General features: G+C 43.3%; 1 protein-coding gene across 3 annotated transcripts in view; it reads left to right on the top strand.

Moving 5' to 3' along the window:
* EVL (Enah/Vasp-like) overlaps positions 1-18,022 on the top strand; it is a 161,220-nt gene that overhangs the window by 66,361 nt on the left and 76,837 nt on the right. The window contains exons 1-2 of one of the 3 annotated variants that reach the window (XM_075151099.1): positions 7,852-7,992; positions 16,850-17,018. In XM_075151099.1, the coding sequence (XP_075007200.1) occupies positions 7,982-7,992; positions 16,850-17,018 (180 nt within the window). In that variant the 5' untranslated portion in view covers positions 7,852-7,981. Of the gene's footprint in view, positions 1-7,851; positions 7,993-16,849; positions 17,019-18,022 lie in introns of those variants that run through there. The other 2 variants (XM_075151097.1, XM_075151096.1) reach the window with 2 other exon arrangements.

Genomic DNA, 18,022 nt, shown 5'->3' with positions numbered 1-18,022 from the left:
ATTACAGCATGTACATACAGATTTTTGAGTACAGTTTATTTATATTTGGTGCTGTTTTATGCCCACCTTGAACAGGGCTGTACCTTTTCCACGATAGAAAGCTACAAATGATTAGACCTGCAATGTTCACTTTTTATCAGAATGAAGATACTTAGTCTAAATACATACTATGACTCAGTTGTACAGACTGTTGTTTGTGCCCAGGTGTAATTTGTTGTTCTTCCCAGCTGAAGCATATCTGCAAACATGGAGGCCACATTCATTGCCCATCAATGCAGACATTGGATTTACGATGAGGCTGCAATAGCCCAGTATCATTTACCTTGTTTTACTGCTGACCGATGATGTAAAAGATCAGTTTCTGCTGCAGCTGTGTCCTGGTTTCGGCCAGGTTAAACCACGACAAGCTGAAATTGCTATTAGGAGTTTTTCCACCAACTTCAGCAAGGATGGAGCAGGTATCGAGTCATCCAAAACTAGCTCAGCATCCTGTTAAATGTTATAAGGAATTATTGTAAGAGCTACTACTTATCTGTTATAAGACATGAACAAGGTGGAAGCAATGTGGATGCTCAGCTGTTGTTACAGGAGAGAGCTTCCCTGTGTGTCTGCTCCACAGTGTGTTACATGGTAATGAAAGATTTGGTGAGTTGACATGACAAACTGCTGATCATACCCATTCCACCTTCAGGGATCCTTCTGCAAGTTAGAGTTTCCCTGTGTCCATAAGCCAACTATTATTTCCAACCTGCCCTATTCCGAGAAGCACAAATATCAGAAACAAGTGTAGAAACAAGGTCAGGCATGCTTCATCTTGGTGTGAACCTAGTCTCTCTTCCTTCTATAACCTCAACAAATGCCATCCTAGCGCATCTTTCTTCCCTAAGCAGTAGAGATCACCAGCTTCTGCAGCCGTCCTGCACAGCATGGCCGTCACTTTACTGTTGTGCTTTGGGCCCTGACTTTTAAGGGATGGTGTTGCTGTCTTGAAAAGTGCTTTCCCGATGAGTATCAAATGTTCTCAGTCTGGCAACCTGAACATCAGACAGGCACATGCCTTTAGAGAACTGCAAGTAATAAAAATACAGTTAAATGTAATTTCTGATCACTTTTTGTCAGCTTCTTCCCCTCCAATCTCTTAAGCGGTTTTTACACACCTTCTCTTCACTCCAGCATCCCTTACATCAGAATGCCTCTCCTTACCTTCATGTCTCTCAGCCATCCATGTGCCTCTAAAAGGCTTATCATAAAAACACTTCCACAGGGTTATGGTGCCCATAACATGCTATCGAGGTGTCTCATGATGCAAGTATCTTATCTGCTCAGTAAAACATGATGTTTGAATTACATTACTTAGTGGCGGATAGCATTAAATAACAAAGGTTAGTACTGGAAATCAGCAAGTGCTAGTTTTGAGCGAGAAGCTCCTAATCTCGCTTTGAGACGATGTTAAAGTTGGTATTTCTTGTTTCAAATCGAAACCCCAGAAATTTATATGGCCTCCCCATAAATTAGGAGCTATGAGAAATAATGTATGCTGTTCAAATGACACTGCCTACAGCTGCTAAAACCGCTTGTGATAATCTGTTTACTAACGTCTAAGGAAAAATGCAAGCTAAAAGTGAAAACACGTCTGCTGTGGAGCAGTGTTGGGGGATAGCATATGCTTGGTGACATAAGATAAGAATGTTTTTCAGCTGATACCCCCAGTAAGTTTATATTGACACTCAGACCATTGCTAATGGCTCTTTAGGTCAAGGTCAAGGTCACTGATTTGCTTTAGCATAAAAAAAAGTTATGTGGAAAAGCTCAGTACACCTCTTGAAATCTGTAGTACAGAAGAGGGTTTGTAACGGTCTATATTCTTTAATCTCAGCCTCTGGAAAAGACAGGAGATGATAAGCCTCATCTGAGGCTACTGATGGGAGCAGTAACTGATCTTCACCTGCTGCTGGAGCAGGTACGGGTGGTGTGGCAGGTACCTCCTATAAGTAAGGAGGTCCCTTCTGCCTGCAGCAGGGAGATGCCCATGCTGGTGGCTGCAGTGAGATTGCTGACATGGAGGCTTAGAAGATACGGTCCTCGGCACCATTGGCTGCCATGAAACAACATGGAAATGTTTGTTTAATAAGGACTGTAAAATGTCCCAGGCACTCAGGACTCTTAAGAACTTTCATACTTTCAGGGGAACTTTTTCTGGCAAACTTTGATCATATTAAATAAATTTTGCATGATATCATAATGCTCCATTTGTTATAAATGTGCTGATTTGCGGATGTGCAATTAGCTGACTCAAGCAAAAAAGCATTATAGATATCCTGTGTATGAAGTGGCAGTTTATTTCTCTCCATATGGTCTATAACTTGTTCCATGCTGCTTAACGTGGGGTCTGGGCTTACTGCCCATTGCTCATCACAGTTTATAGAGAAGAAAATTGAAGGCAGCCACAGAGTTAATTCTTTGCAATACAGTATTGCCTTAATGTAATACCTAAGCTGTTTGCATCAGCCAAAATAGGCAGTCCCCTTGAAAGCAGGTGAGTCCTGACTGTTCCCTCTGCGGAGCGAGGGAGTGGAGATGAAACCATCTTAGGAAAGGGCACTGCATGAATTGAGAGTCAGGGGCTTCCTGGCAGGAAAAAACAGGGCTCCCCAAATCTTGCATAACTCAGGCCCTTTAAAAGACTTGGTATATTTTTTTTCTGCTATTTATCACTACTTGAATGGATCCATACCAAGGGATAAGTCTTGTCTCTTTTAAGTCCAGGGCAAAACTTCCTCAGCAGTGATGGGATTGCATCCTAAATTAATAGTCTCAAGAAGACTCTCATTTGTTAAATATGCTCAGTGCAGGAACAACTGTTTTGCTGTTAAAGTGGCTGTTAGCACCTTACCTCGTGGCACATTTTTAACTCTTGTAATACTAAATAAGTATATTCTACTCTCCTATCCAGTATCTCTCTTGTTCCTTTAAAATGAGTGAAGAGCCTGAGAAAAAGATTTGAGAGAGCAATAGCATATATTAACGTACAGGGTTAAACTTTCTGAGGACAAGGAATTTTTTTTGTCTCATCAGCATGTTTAGCAGTTGCAAATCTCAGTGTATGAGGAAATGTCTTACATTCAAAGACTATTAGCAGCTGTGAAATTAGTTTTGCGAATCTGAATATATAACTGCATATTTTATGTGCTGTTATGGAGCATTTGTGCATATATTCATACAATTTCCTTGTAGTTTATGGAATTTGAGTACAGTTTCAGTGTGAACTTTACAATTTATTAATCATGAGGTCATTAAACGAAAGACATTGCCATATGCAAATTTTGAATTTTGTGCAATATAATAAGATGCCTTTTTGGAGTAACACTGAATTAAAAATAACAGATATACATGCATAAAAAGTTATTTGGAAGGTCTGAAATATATGCTTATTAAGAAAAAATGTTTTAATCATGTCTGCCTTCAAATAGATGGTTACAGTTTTATTTTTGTATTATGATTGTAATTGTCTTTTTAGAGTATACACAACACATTCTACAGTGCACCTTCATTTCATTCTTAAAAATTAACTGGGTTTTGTATGTGGAGATGAGTCATTTCGAGGTTGAGACGCTCGCCTTTCTGGGTTCAGTCTGTATCTCTAAGGATTGAAAATATATAACATTATTGTCTCATACAAATCATCTTTCGTCTGGTAATGAAACTCTCCAAAAGAATCTAATACATTACTTGGACGTCTTTGGAACATGAAAGCCTAGTACGTGGCTAGCAGACGTGCTGCTCGGAAACCTGTGGGAATACTCACATAATTGCAACTAAAGCCTCGCTTCTGTGTTCAGGAATCCTGATCGTCTCACACAGATCTCAACACATGACTGAAATAATCTCTTTATCCAGTATGTGGTCTTTGTGAGGACTGGATAGGAATCAGCTACTGGGTCTTATTTGCCGTTTGTCCCCGAGTGCTCTTTCCTTCTAAGTGCTCCCTTCCTAGTCCAGGGCCACGGAGGCATTTTAGCAATGCAAAGGGGCGATTAGAGGCACTTCTGCTGGAATGTATGCTGTAGTGCTTAATGAAACTAATTTGGCTTACGACAGGAGCACTGAGAGGCAGTGCTGGGCTTTGTCCCACTCACTGTCACTGTTTCCCGGCGTGACATGGGATGTGTCAGCAGTGACCTGCTCTTTGCTGTGCTTTGGGCATGCACGGTGCTAGCAGGAGTTGGGGGAGGCTGGGAGTTTTCAGGTGTGCTCGAAGGTGTTTGTCTCCAGGAGAACCAAATCTTTAAAACCAGATTATTCTAGCTGATATTATTGTAGCTAATACTTGTGTGTAAGGAGAATCGTATCTGCTTGGTTTAGCAGGAAAACTATTCTGACAACTAAGTGCTGCCTCCTTCCCCCAAAATCAGTGACTGTATCTATCCCAGACACATGAAACCAGAAATACAAAGGCTGCTCAGAGTTTTCCTTAGTCCGTCTTCCTGCATCCCTCTGCCTAGAACAGTGGAGCCAGCGTGGCTGAGCTGGGCAATTAGTGATCTGAGTCCATAGTTATTTGGAGATGCATTTTTCAGGTTATGTCCTTCTTTTCCAATACATGCAGTAAAGTACTGTTTACACGGACAAATTCTACAATAATAGTCTAAGCAGTGTATGAGCTATACAGAGGAACTGCCACTTGACTCCAAATAAAGTCAAGTTTTAAATTAATGAAAAGCAGGATTTTTTTGAATGAAACAAGGTAGTGCCCAAAATCCACCCAGATCTCAAAGCAGAAAGGTGTAGTGTCAGGAAAATGCAGCCAAATTGAAATCCCAGAAAAGTGATAATAAAATGTTTCATTAAACAGAAAAAAAGACATTAAAAAAAACACACAAAAAAGAGCTTTGCTTAAATGTCAGTGAGAACTTTATTTCTTGTTGGGTTTTAAACTTCCCCATCCGTTGAAAACTGAAACCCTTCAGTCATACAGAGATTTACTGCAGAGGAATCAGAAGCTGCAGCTGCATGGGTGATGCATGAGCAACCAGATCAACCAGATTTTGACACCCATGTTTTTACTAGGTGCCATTTCCTCAATAGTTTCTGCAGGTCTTTCAGTTGGACCATGAAAGCAATCTTTTGTAAGAGGAGAACCAGTGAATGTGAAAAGCACTCTGCTCCTCTGCTTGGGTAGAGTGGCGTTTGTATCCTTTGCTCCCCAACAGAAACTGCACTGTAGTGTTTATGTAGCTGGTGTGCCTTGCCAAATTCAGCCTATTTCTTACACTCCTCTCTTCTTGCTATATTAAATGGGGATCTGAGGTTATTCACATGTATGTTGCACTCTGAAACCACTGCAAGGACGTGAGGGATGGTGTGATCTCCTGAGGACTGGTCTTCTCAGGGCTCTGCAGGTTTTGCTCTTGTTAGTGGAGACTTCAGAGGCTCTGGTGCTGACTCCCAGAGAAAGCCCGTGTGCGTGGGATGGTGCATGCTGCCTCCATGATAAAATCATGGGTCCCTGCTGTGTTTCCAGCGGGTCTTCAAGAGCTGAGCAGCTCTGCCATTTGTGGGTGCTTTAGGAGGTTATCTGGGCACCACTGCTGCTCCAGGTCGAGTTTGGGCAGATGTGCAAAAGGGATCAAAGTAGGTGAGAAAGATAAGATTTTGTGCAATGGTTTATAGGAGGGAGGTAGTTCATTTGCATTGCGCTTTAGGGAACTGGGTTCAGATTAGGTAATGCATCCGTTCCTGGTTTGTGTAATGCCGAGTGTCACAAAGTGGCTCAACAAAATGCTGCAGTGACACACAAGTGGGTGCAAACCTTCCTATCCCCTTCCACACACCGATCCTGCACTACCTTCCTGGGATCACATCGTGGGGTGGTGGCTCAAGTAATGCCATGGGAAAAGTGTTTTCTTAAGCAATGTGTGTTAAAAAGTGTTATTAAGGTAAAGGATGTAAAGTTGTGAGGCAGGGAGAGCTTGTGATGGCCAGAGGTAGGGAGAGGCAGTTGGGATCCCTGAACATCCAGTGGGTTTATTCTGCAGTTGTTTGCATTTTGTATTTGCACTGTCCATGTTTGTGTAATCACAGGTAACGTATTGAGACATGTTAAGAGAACTTGTGAGTGCACTGACAAAAAAACCCCGAAGATAATTTCCTGTGAAAATGGGAAGAAAACCCCAGCTTTCTCTACTTGCAACGAGACCACGGCAGGGTCCATCCAGTTCTCCCTGTCGTGTTTTCCTGGCATTAGTTGTCCCTCTGCTGTTAATCTCCTCGTGCCATAATGCACCCATACCCTGAGGTGAAGCTGCGAAGACTAGGCAGCGTTTGCAGGGTGTTTACATCCATGTGTACAAGTTTGCCAAACCAAGGAGTGGGGAGAATAGAAGGATGATCTGTCTCAAGGGCCAGCCACCTCTGAGAGGTAGCCCATCAAAACCACTGCAGTTTTACCCCAGGTGAGGTAGCACTAAAGTATTAATTTGCTGTTCTGCTCTCCAAGACCGCCATTCTTTTTGCTGCAATATTTTCAGTTATTATTCCTAAATTTGCGAAGTTTCAATTTGTGTTAATAGGCCATCTTGCTGCCATAGCCAAATGGCAATGCCCAGTTAACGGAGAGGCAGAGCAGGCAAATGAGAGCCTGCAGAGATAGCAAGGGAGGCGGAAGCGTTACTGTGGGGAAAAACCAACCTCCCTGTTAACGGGAACATGGATGGATGCACGTATGTAGGCAGCTCATGGCAGGATGGAAATGAAGGCTTGTAGCCTTTCAGGGGTCTCCTGCAGGCACAGCACGGTCAAGGAGGCTTAGTTTTGCAAGGCACGCTAATTAAAAAATGGACAGGACATAGAACTAACTACCTGAGAGGCAATAGCGGATGGCACGTTTTCTACAGCAGAAGCCATGAGATAAGGTATCCTCCAGCTTATGGCTGTGATCTCCGCAGTGGTTACTTCAAGCCAAATCCCGCATGCCGTTCGTGGGAGGCTTAGCACGGGGCAGGCAGGAGTGCAGGGGAGGGGTGATGAAGTCTCATCTTTGCTGTCTCCAGGTACCAGCTGCTGCGCGAAACAGGGGCTCTCCCTGCTGCTGGTGATGGAAGGAGGGCACACACTGCTTACATACCCCTTGGAGCAAATCTTGTCTTGTTTTTTAAATGTTGGAAATTTCTCCCATGTCCTTTTATAAGCTACTTGATCGATTACCTCTTTCTGTGGAGATGTGTTTCTTAGTTTATGTATTTATGGTGATGCCGCAAGTAGGACAATGGGGTTGGAGAGCGACCAAAAAAAAGCTTTTGCTCTGGCTAGACGCCGTGTAAGGTGAAAGATGGCTCCCGTCCAAAAACTGTATTGCTGTGGTAGCTGAGAGTCAGCGTGCAATAGCCCGAGCACTGTGCTGTGCCAATTCAAGTTTGGGGCTGGAGCTGGCCCCCAGCCAGCCGGCAGGCAATGCCAGGCTGGTGGCAAGGCAGGACGGGGGCCCTCGGTACCGATGGGGCCCCTGGGTTTGGTTCTGCAACGTGCAAACGCCCATGCCGTAAATGAATAATAGCAATTTTTTCTGTGTCTGAGGTTTGTTTGCTTTTTCTTTTTCTTGGACAGTGAACCTGTACCTTGAGAAAATAAGCGAAATGTTTTTAATATCCATGCCACCAATGAGGCAAAGGCAGCACATCTAATCTTAATCTATATTGTTTGGACTTTTGTTCAGTAAATCAGCTGAAAGAAAGAATACATTTCTTCTTTAAAGTCCCTTCCCCGCCCCTGCCATACAAGTAACTGTTACTTCCTGCCCTTCTGCTCTCTCGATAGCGCTTCCCTTTCCTGTTTTGGTTATAAGCCTTCATAGAGGCTCCTGCTTGTCTCCCTGCCAAATTTGTCTTATGCTCAGTCATCAGGTGAAACAGCCTATTTGGGTTTAAGCACAGGTGCCGGACTTGAGTGTATACTCCTGCGGCATTACCTGACCAGGTCTTCCTCGATGGCAGGCACGTAAGTACCTGGGGACTGTGCAGGATGGCAGGGAATCTGTTGACCAGGGTTAATGTGACTGGGTGGGAAGGAGAGCGTGTATTGTCATAAACGCAGAAGGTCTGCATTTTGGTTATAGCCTCATAGGCTATATATTTATAATTGTGTAAAATGGTAATTAAGTTTTTATGGCAGTGCTACATTAATATGCATCCCCTGGCAGTGAGGGAGAGGATGACTTGACGGAGCGAGCCTCCTTCATTCCTGGTCTGCCTCCGTCGGCTCCAGGGGAATTGTCACAGGTTTATTTGCATTTCTTCGGGGATTGAAGGGAAACCAAGGCAAAGCAACACCAGCTTTAATGGAAGACCTTTATGTTGATTTCCTGTATTCACTTAAGAGTCTGCCTCTCCTGATTATTAGTTATGATTATGGTCTTTCACAGCCTTTATTTAAGGTATTGACCTCCTGAAATATGGATATGGCTGCCCCATGAGTGACAGCCCTCAGTCATGTATTTTCACTTGACAATTTGGTTTTGGGTTTTGCATAATGCATATTTTACAAGATTAGTTACTTTTTGTTCTTATTTCTGTGATTTAAGGGTGAAGGGAAATAGTTTATATTAATAGCAACCTGGTCTAGTCAAGTTGCTTTTTTACTGTTTTTGACTAATTGGGTTCATAGTGTTTCCCCAGGCCATTTACTTGATTTATTTTTAGGAACTTCTAAACATCTACTTGATATTTATTTTTAAGAACTCCCAAAGTATATCTTCAAGGTGGTATGCAAAATCTGAAAGTGAACCACACTTGACTGCAGAAAGAAATGTTGCATGAATTAAAGCATTAATGGAGCAATGGAGTTTCTCCATTAGGAGACAGCAGTGACCCGACCTTGTTGGAGTAGGTGGAAGCTGAAGAGCAAGTTTCCTGGAGCACAGCGTGGCTCTGGGAGTCTGGCTGTCTGGCAGCGATGGCACTTCTCCGAATCACTACACTTCCGCTATGAAGTGCCTTTTGCAAAGCAGTTCTCTTAAAGCATTTTTTTTAGATGTTGAGTTGAGATACTGATGACTGGAGTTCCCCTTAGAATCATTTAGATTCTTACGCTTCAGTTTGCAAAACCTGCCAGAGAAGTGATGGGTTAAAATTAACTCCACCACGTAGTTTCAAAATCTCAGCACCATAAACTAAGCAGATGTGCCGGCTTACAAGGGCATCAATCTGCGGCCACCCCGCTGGCTCTAAATCTCCACTGATTGGCAGATGTGCTATTTAAGTGCCGCAGCGGACACCGAGAGGTCAGGGCTCTCCGCAGACTTTCACTGGCGGTGCTGAGGACTGAGCTGCTCTGGACTGACAGTCAGGCCCAGGTGGAACATCTCTTCCGCTGCATTTTTGTTTTGCATATGTTATTTATTTTTTGTATTTCTACTCACTTCTCCCATGCTCAAGAGCACTGAGGGGTGACAGAAGGTTATGCAAGTTTCTCTGGTCATGCCAGGATTGCATGCACATTCCCAAATTTAGCAACTCATCTCCCAAAGTCCTGGCTTAGTGTGAGATCTGGGTGCCTCATAAACTGTCTCTTTTTTGGTTTCCAGCTGAAGTGTCTGCAATGGGTGTCTGCAACAGGTACTGGACATGGCAATTCCCGCTGGATATGCCAATGTAATAAAGGAGAATTCAAAATTAATGTCTCATTGCTAGCAGAAAGAAGAGTAACTCTTAAATACTCTTCCTTGTGCAAGTGAACTCAAGTTCATCTTACTCTTGTTAATGCTGTAGGTACCAGTATTTCCATTTCCTGCTCTGTAAAATATGTATTTATCTTGCAGGTGTGTCATGACTTTATTTAACAGCGTCAGTCTTTTTGAGAGCTGCTTATGAAGAAAGCTTTGTATTTGTACTATTTTTTTGTAATTATTTAATATTAAACTGTTTAGATGCTGGAGTTTAACAGTGGAGAAAGGTGATGGCCAGGCATCTGCAGCAGATGCTCAGTGCAAAAGGCTCATCTCCTCCTGGCGATGCAGCCAAAGCCCAGCACCAAAAGCAGATCTTCCATGTGTACGTGCAAGCTGAGCAGGAGACCAAAAAATAGCAGCTCCCCTGGGAACTGGGTTTCACTTCAGGCTGACTGGGGCGAGGGCAGCACTGTCGTGGAGGTCTCTTTGCAGAGGCAGGCAACCAGGAGTTGAGTGCAAACTGAGGACTTCTGACCACTGGGTCCAGGGATTGGTTTTTCAAGGGGTCCCAGGAAATGGAACTCAGAAAAGCAAATGGAGATAATCGTTGTGGCACCTCCATATTATATATGAAACTGTGATTGCTATTTTTCTAAATGTCTGCTAGAAAACATTCAGGCATCTGCATGTCACTGAGGATTAAAAGCTCCTATCTGGATGTAAAGTCCCTATGGGTTTCCACTGTCCTTTACTGTGATCAAGTGGCTAAATGCTGTTCTTTCACTATGAGGTTTTGCTGTGTTGCTGAGGAAGTAATTGCTCATTCCGTGCTCTGGGACAGAGGTAGGGTGAATGATTGTGACACCGACTGTCCTACGAGTTTGGTTGCAGAGGGAAGTAGACTTTGAAAAAGGAGGTCCCAGAAGGAGTCACAAGCATGACTGATGTTGTGTTGGAGAAATGAAGCTCCCAACGAGAAATGCGGACAGAAAGCTGGTGGTGAATCTCTGGTGGGAAGGCTGGAGAGCCACTGCACTACAGCAAGTTTTATCTGTCATGAGCTCAGATCTCAGATATGGTCTATATGAGCCCAGATGACCTGACTGACTTGTGTTCAGAGGGTCTTCCAGGTTTTTTGTTCTGTATAAATCCATTTGTCTGAGAGAAATGACCACCTGTTTCTATAAAGATTACTACTGAAACACTTTCCCTGCATCCCAGTCATTATTATATTTGTTGTAGTGGAACCAATTAAAATGTTTAGCAAATTAGTCCATTAGAGTTTGCAGTACACTTTAAATGCTGCAGCAACATGACTACATGACTTGTAGCTTACTAATTTTGAGGTTAACACAGATAGGTACCACGCAGACCACATGTCTCCATATACAGGATTTTGTATTTACGTTAGCTGTTTAAACTGACATTGAGAGAACTCTGTCGGCTTCTTAAATCAGCATCAGCATCTATTTCTTGCATGTCAGGTTTAACCACACAACTGTGAATTTCTGTAGGCAGACTCAATGGACAAGTAGTGCGAGATCTGTTAAATGGCTTGTGAGTTCTATCTCGCACGTTCTGAGTGCTGAGGGTTTGTTCCCAGGCAGGACGAGCCTTGGGCAAAGTAGTATGAACAATTCCTCACGCTAATAAGGATGGTTAGGTCAGTCCAAAATAATTTTTAATTATTAATCATTTATAGTGCATGGGGGGGAAATAGATGGGAAACAGAAATGACGAAGAAGGTAAATGTTTGTGAAAGTAGCTGTTTGCATTTCCTAAGAATACCAGAATTCAGCTCATTTGAAGGTAAGAGAATCATGAGCAGCTTGAAACAGGGTAGATCTGTAATAGGTTCAAAGCATGATAGCTTGATTTCTATCAGGGGAGCTTTCACAGTTTATGCTGAGTGAATTTCTGCCCCAAGGAAACAGTTGTGTCTGTAAATACAAAGCATAGTGGAAGTCTCCTGGTCCAGCTGGCATGCTGAAGTAGAGCCCACAGAATTAGGTGTTTACCATGAAATTGGTTAGTTGCCGTCATTTGTTACACCTTTTGTGAGCATGATTTGGTGACCCTCCAAAAGCTGTACGACATTGCTGTGGCTCTAGGAGGAAGTATTTTACACCTCTCCCATTGCCCTCTGGGTGGGCTGGTGCTGGACGGGGGGTCCGGGGTAGGGCTGGGACAACCCTGTGCCACGGCAGGCTCTGCCTGGAGTCACTGGTCAGAGGTGGGCTCAGCGACTCAGTACCACACTCTGCAAAAGTTTTATTCATAAGAAGATACCTTGTAAGTAGAGAAAACAGGTCAATGAAGGAGCAGTGCAGCTTGGCCTCTCGTCTTTTTCTCAGTCTGGGACAGGAGAGAAAAGCTTTGGAGACCCTTCAGAGCCTCTCTACAAAAGACTTGCCTCCAAACATTAGGATTTACTCCCTTTCTTCTGTTTATTTTTATGCCAGGTCTTCTGTGGTTCTGTCCTGAGCTTTTTGCTTGTATATTTAGATAACCCGCTGGGCTAGGCAGAGTGAAGCAGGAGGACTTTTCCCTGATCCGTGGCTCCCCCACTCCCAACCTCCACAGTCATTTCTGTCATTTCATTTCCCCCCCATGTTTCCTCCTCCTATTTAATTACTTGCAGTCAGCCAGGTAATGTCAAGCAGCCCCATTAAGTCTCGTGATAATTCACAAAAAATACATTTTCCCTAAGATTCCCTGTGTTATCTTTTCCATACTCCTTTGTGGCTCTTTTTTGGCTATGAGACCTTGGTAATCATAAATTTATTAAAAGCCAGGAAGAAAGGGCTGCATTTTTCAAGTTCTGCACAGATGGAAGAAGAGAGACGTTTCTGGGTGAAGCCACCTTCATTGCAGCACTGACTCGAAGTGCAGCCTCGTTGCTACCCCCAATTGCTCTCCCCGAATTAACTGGTACCTTTAAACTTGACGTGACTCATCTGGGGCTGGAAGTGCTGCTGACACCGTAGTTAGCAAAGCAAGAAGGATACAGCAATCCTGCGTGGCCAGCCCAGGCGCTGTGCCTGGCTGCCCACTCCCACCGGCGCTGGGCAAGAAGGGTCAAAGTTGACCCTTTCAGGAGGGGTTAACTCCAAATTAGCTAATCTGCTAATTTGTGAAGACAAATCCTAAACAAAGAGATGGAAGACAGTGGGTCAAAATAGGTTACACAAAATGAAGGAAACAGTATTGCCTGCAAATGTATATATTTTTTTAATTTATAGTTTTGTAATATTGAAACAATGTTCTCTAAATCTCAATGATGAATGCTGGATTTTAGGTACCAGCTGTGAACGAAGGATTTCCCAGTGCAGCCTGCTTTTATCAGTTATGAAGTTAAGCAGATTTGCTTTAACTTCAGGCAAACAAGTGGTCCTAGTGCAGAGGTTTGCCATCCCACAGATGTAAAGACTGAGGAGAAAATGTCTTCAGAATAGATAGGAGTGGACATTAGGATTTGGGTGTAAAGGGATCCCTAGGAAGAACCCCTTCCCCCCCACATATAAATAAGATGTCTCAAATCTGCCCTAGAGCGCACTGCATTGGAGTAGATGTTATGCACAATCATGAACAATGTCGTAATTAAGACACCTCCATGATGCAATTTTTATCTTCTTTGCAAGTAATTGCCTATGGTGGAAACCCAGGTGGATGAGTCTGATGACTTGCATGTTAATGTAACATAAAAAATCAATATGGGAATTAGTAATCTTTGGAAAGGTATGTCAAACTTGATGAATCTTCTGCAACACATACCCCTTTTTGCAGTAACTTTTGTGCGTTCTTAGGAAAATAAGTTCTAGAAGCTACATTCATGACTTTGTGTGTAAATACTGATATCTGCCAAACTCTTCACATGGAGAAGGAATATGGCTGCAAAATAGTGTGACTAAAACCCATATTTATTACCTGTTTTGTGTAGTTGCCATAAGTATCATCAATGGTGTACGGTCACAAAAAAAACAGAAAATTCTGCTGGAGCTTTGTGAAACCAATGTTGCTTGATTTACATTTAAAGTAATGGACTCCGCAGAGGGTAATAGAGAGGTTCTCACTGACCTTTATAACAGGAACGTTTTCTGGACTGTTTTCAGGGAAGCCCCTTAAAGTGGCAGTGGGAGAGTTGTGCTTTTTGTGGGTAGGACGAGTAAAGAGTCATCAGGCATAAAGAGTTACACCTCCATTTAGGGTGAGACAGCAAGCTAGCAATGGGTCCCTGGGGGCATTTTAGGTTTTGAAAGATTGATGAAGTGCTTTGCAGGAAAGGATTCCCCTTGTGCTGTACTTGTTTTATGTTCCTTTCTGTTATTTCACTGGAGGCCAGATAACAGGCTTAATCCTGTTTCCATTTAAATGAATGATGAAAAACTTCCATTGACTGCAGGGAGAGCAGGGATTGAGCTTGATGTGTTGCTTTGTGTTACAGTAACAACTGGTTGTCATGCATTAAGTATGGCTCCTGGGGTCTATATCCGTATTTCAATCATGAGGTTGAGAGGGGTTCTTTGCTGCAGTTTTCAACGGCAGCAAAGTGTGAAGGCAAGGTTGCTGTATCCACTGGAATCTGGATATGGCAATACGAGTAATGCCATGGTAAGACCCTCATGTCTGTATGGTTAGGTGCGTTCTCTTTGTTGTAAGGAAGGATAATTTAATTAATTTTGACTAATTAAGGAGCCCATGGCAATTGTGGATTCCAAAATTCATCTGAAATGGAGACAACATTGGGTCCCAGACTTGCTCTGATGGCGTGCTCTTGCTTACTTTAGTACAGCGAGCCTTGTAGTGACCGGCAAGGCCTGAAGAGAAGGACCCGGTGTCACGCTGGCTGAGTGTGACTCTCCCGGGGACCATGTTTTGTGGGAGCCCGCTGGCTCACTGGGCAGGGGGGCTGCTGTGGCCCCGGGCAGCTGATGCTCCCCCCACCTCTGGAGCTGGAGGTGGCACGAGACACCTGGTGGCACAGGCAGGTGGGCACCATCCAACTGCAGGACTACACCACAGATTATTTTTAGCCATTCCACTTCCACATGGCAAAGCTAATCCAGTGTACTTGCCTTTTTGCTGGTGCATTTCTCTCCCATCCTCCCCACCTGTGAATCCGAAGCAGAGTGAGCGTCCCCGGGCAGGTCTGGAGGATGCAGGCAATGCTGCGGCTGCTGCCAGTCTGTGGCTCTTGCACCAGTTGGAGGATTAGGCAGGCTGGAGCGAGCTCAAATCCCTCAGCCGCTAGTGTCAGATATGGAGGAGCTGCCACGAGACATTAGCCCACCTTAACAAAAGGGATGGAGAGGTATTTGCTGGGTAAGTACATCAGCAAAGGTGCAGCTGTTCTCCAGGAACCTCGCATAACAAAGCAGCAGCAACTGGTAGATGAGCTTGATTTTATAAATTCTGAAGAATATAAATAAAATAATGTTTAGTCTTTCTGATCTGAATATATTTCTTCAGTAACAGAGTCTAGCTGTTTCCATGCTACATAATAAAAATACAATTTATTCTGAATTTCTTACCTTGTTCTTTATGGAGATGTCTGCCAGCGTCGTTGCTCCCTGTGTAAACGTAATGAAGAGTTTTCGGGTGCTTACCCACAGCCTGGAGGAGGTCTGTGGGCTACCTGGAGGCTATGCGAAGTGACTGATAAAACAAGCCAGAGTCAGTAGGCTTTAGCGTACAATCGGGGATGCATCTGCCTTGGAAATCTTTTTGAGACCCACAAATCAGAAAAGATTGAAAATTGCTGCTGTAATGTACCCAGATCTTCTTAATACTTACAGTAACGTGCTCCCTTTCATTAAAATGATGACAGTGATGGGGTCAGGTGGGTTTGGGTTTGCAGCAGTTGGTATCATTTACAACGGGTGTAATTTGGCACGTGGCGGTGCAGCAATATGGTTTAGCACCACCCAGGAGCTTCTCGTGTATTTGTGTGCAAGGAAGTGAGGCATTACTGAGGCAAAACCAAAACAAAGAAGTATATCCAAGAGGGGGAAAGAAAGGATTATGTGCAAAGCGGATTACCACTTGATGTTGCATTGCCGAACATTATTTAATATGGCTTGGGCTAAGGAAGGGAGATATATATAAATATATATAGCTCTAAAGTTAATAAGACGGTCACGAACTTAAGATTTTTGCAGGACATAAATCCTAACAGTTTTATTTAGGCTTAAGATGCACTATTTGCATGTTGAAAATCCCTGTTACATTTGAAGATCTCAAATCTCCAAAATTTGGAGGATTCATTTTTTTCTTCATATAAGGAACTCTTATTTCCTCTGGTATAAGAAAAGTGGCTGGGAAGTCAGCGGGAATTGAAATCCTGATCCGTATTGACATGTCGCCTCAACAGTATTTGCCAGTGGCATTTCTTGTACATGAAGGCTGTGTTTTAGCATGAATCTAGTATACGTATATTAGTCATGAATATGCAAGCAAGAGGTAAAGAACTGATGAATTTCTGTGAATCTACAGAAGAAAAATAGTTATTAATGCTATACAAAATAATGGCTATGTACTTTAACACTGGAAGGCAGACATTCATGGATTCCCCTTTGCCACCTTCTTTGCTACTGAGATGAAGGAAAAAAGAGTTCCTCTGTGTTTTGCACCGTGTATTCTGGGACTTCTAAGTGCGTCAGCGAGTCTGGGTATTAGGCGTCAGCTGGATTAATGTAATTGATTTCTTCAGTTTACCTAACGTGGCTTTTGGTTCAAGGTCTGCTTGCTTCCAGTTTTGAATGTGTAACTCAGCTGTGGTTGTCACGTTTATTTTGTCAGTAAGCTGTAAAATATCAGTAAGTTTTCATGCAAATGTGAAAGGCTTCACTTGCCAACAGGTACATAAAATAAATGGAGCATTCACGCTGTTGGACAGTTTTCGTAACGTTTCTGTGATACAAGTTATTCCTCAGGGCCTAATATTTTTATATAAAATAGATTATCAGTTCAAAACAGCAGCATACTGGAATTTTTTTTAAGTCTATGAACACATACATGCCAGCTTTAATTTAACAGGCATTGCATTCAAAGGATTAGCAGATCTCTTATAAAACATATGTTGTAAGTAGTTCTGATAATTTCTGTTGGTTTCTTTTCCTTTAGATGTTTTTGGTAGTATGCAGCAAATTCACTGTTTTTTTTCCTGATTTTGTTGTTTTTGCTCTCCAGTGAACAGAGTATTTGCCAAGCCCGGGCTTCAGTTATGGTCTATGACGATACCAGTAAGAAATGGGTGCCAATCAAACCTGGACAGCAGGGATTCAGCAGAATCAACATATACCACAACACGGCCACTAACACCTTCAGGGTAGTTGGAGTTAAACTGCAAGATCAACAAGTGAGTAACTGTATTGAGTTTCCTGTAAATTAACCTTTGATCTCATTTGATACCATCAGTTCTATACCTAATGCAGTCTAGCAACATTTCCTGCTCCCTGCAAGGTGCCTACGAGTCAGTTTACTCCAGTCATTCAGATTTTGTATAATTTTTTGTGCACAGAATGTATCATAATTTATTACTGCTTATTTGCAAAAAGAACTTTCGGTAAATGCCAGATTTTAATGTTATCTTTCCCCCCCCTCCATTTTTGCTTGTGAAATGAGTCTTATTTCATTCTGCAGGTTTTGCTCTCAGCTACCCCTAACTTACCTTTTGCTTGTTTTTAGTATGTATAAAAAAGAAAAATAAATCAATCATTCTGCACTGCCATCTTGCAAAGCGCGATTGTTACATTGCTGTGATAAGTAATTAGTTCCTCATAATGCATTTTAAAATCCTAGGTGCACACTGTGATCTGATTTACGGCAGCCTAAGTCCGCAGGACCTCCCTGGGTATTAAAGGAGTTATACGGGATTTAGATAATCAGAACTGGGATCAGACCCTCCTTTGCCACCGGCTCCTGGTAGCCTGGCTCGCAGGTGTGCCGCGCGCGGCATGCCATCTGTAACCAAATGTCATGTTTAGACCCTAAATTACAAAAATATACTTGGGGGGGAGTCGCGGTGCTATACTGTCGTGCCATTTGTATTTTAGAGCAGACATTTCAGAGTCGGGGACTCCCTGTGTGTGCTGGCGTGAGGTCGGTACGGCGGTGGCAGCCCAGCCTGCCCGGGCTGCCCACCTCCCACGCTCACCTCAAGCCCTCAGCCTGGCAGAAGAATCAGAAGAAAGTGGGTGATTGATTTTCTGTTGCTTCAGAGAGCGGCGAGGCCTCCTGGGAAGGTGTGAGGAGCACTTCCACCAGCACGAGACGGGCAGGGGCAGGGCAGGGGAGGGCAAGCCAAGCCTAGCCTAGCCTAGCCTAGCCTAGCCTAGCCAAGCCAAGCCAAGCTGGAGAGCA

The sequence above is a fragment of the Calonectris borealis genome, chromosome 5 (assembly GCF_964195595.1).
Source record: "Calonectris borealis chromosome 5, bCalBor7.hap1.2, whole genome shotgun sequence".
Lineage (NCBI taxonomy): Eukaryota > Metazoa > Chordata > Aves > Procellariiformes > Procellariidae > Calonectris > Calonectris borealis.
Note: the sequence above shows the minus strand (reverse complement) of the source record. Positions and strands in the feature narration are given on the sequence as shown.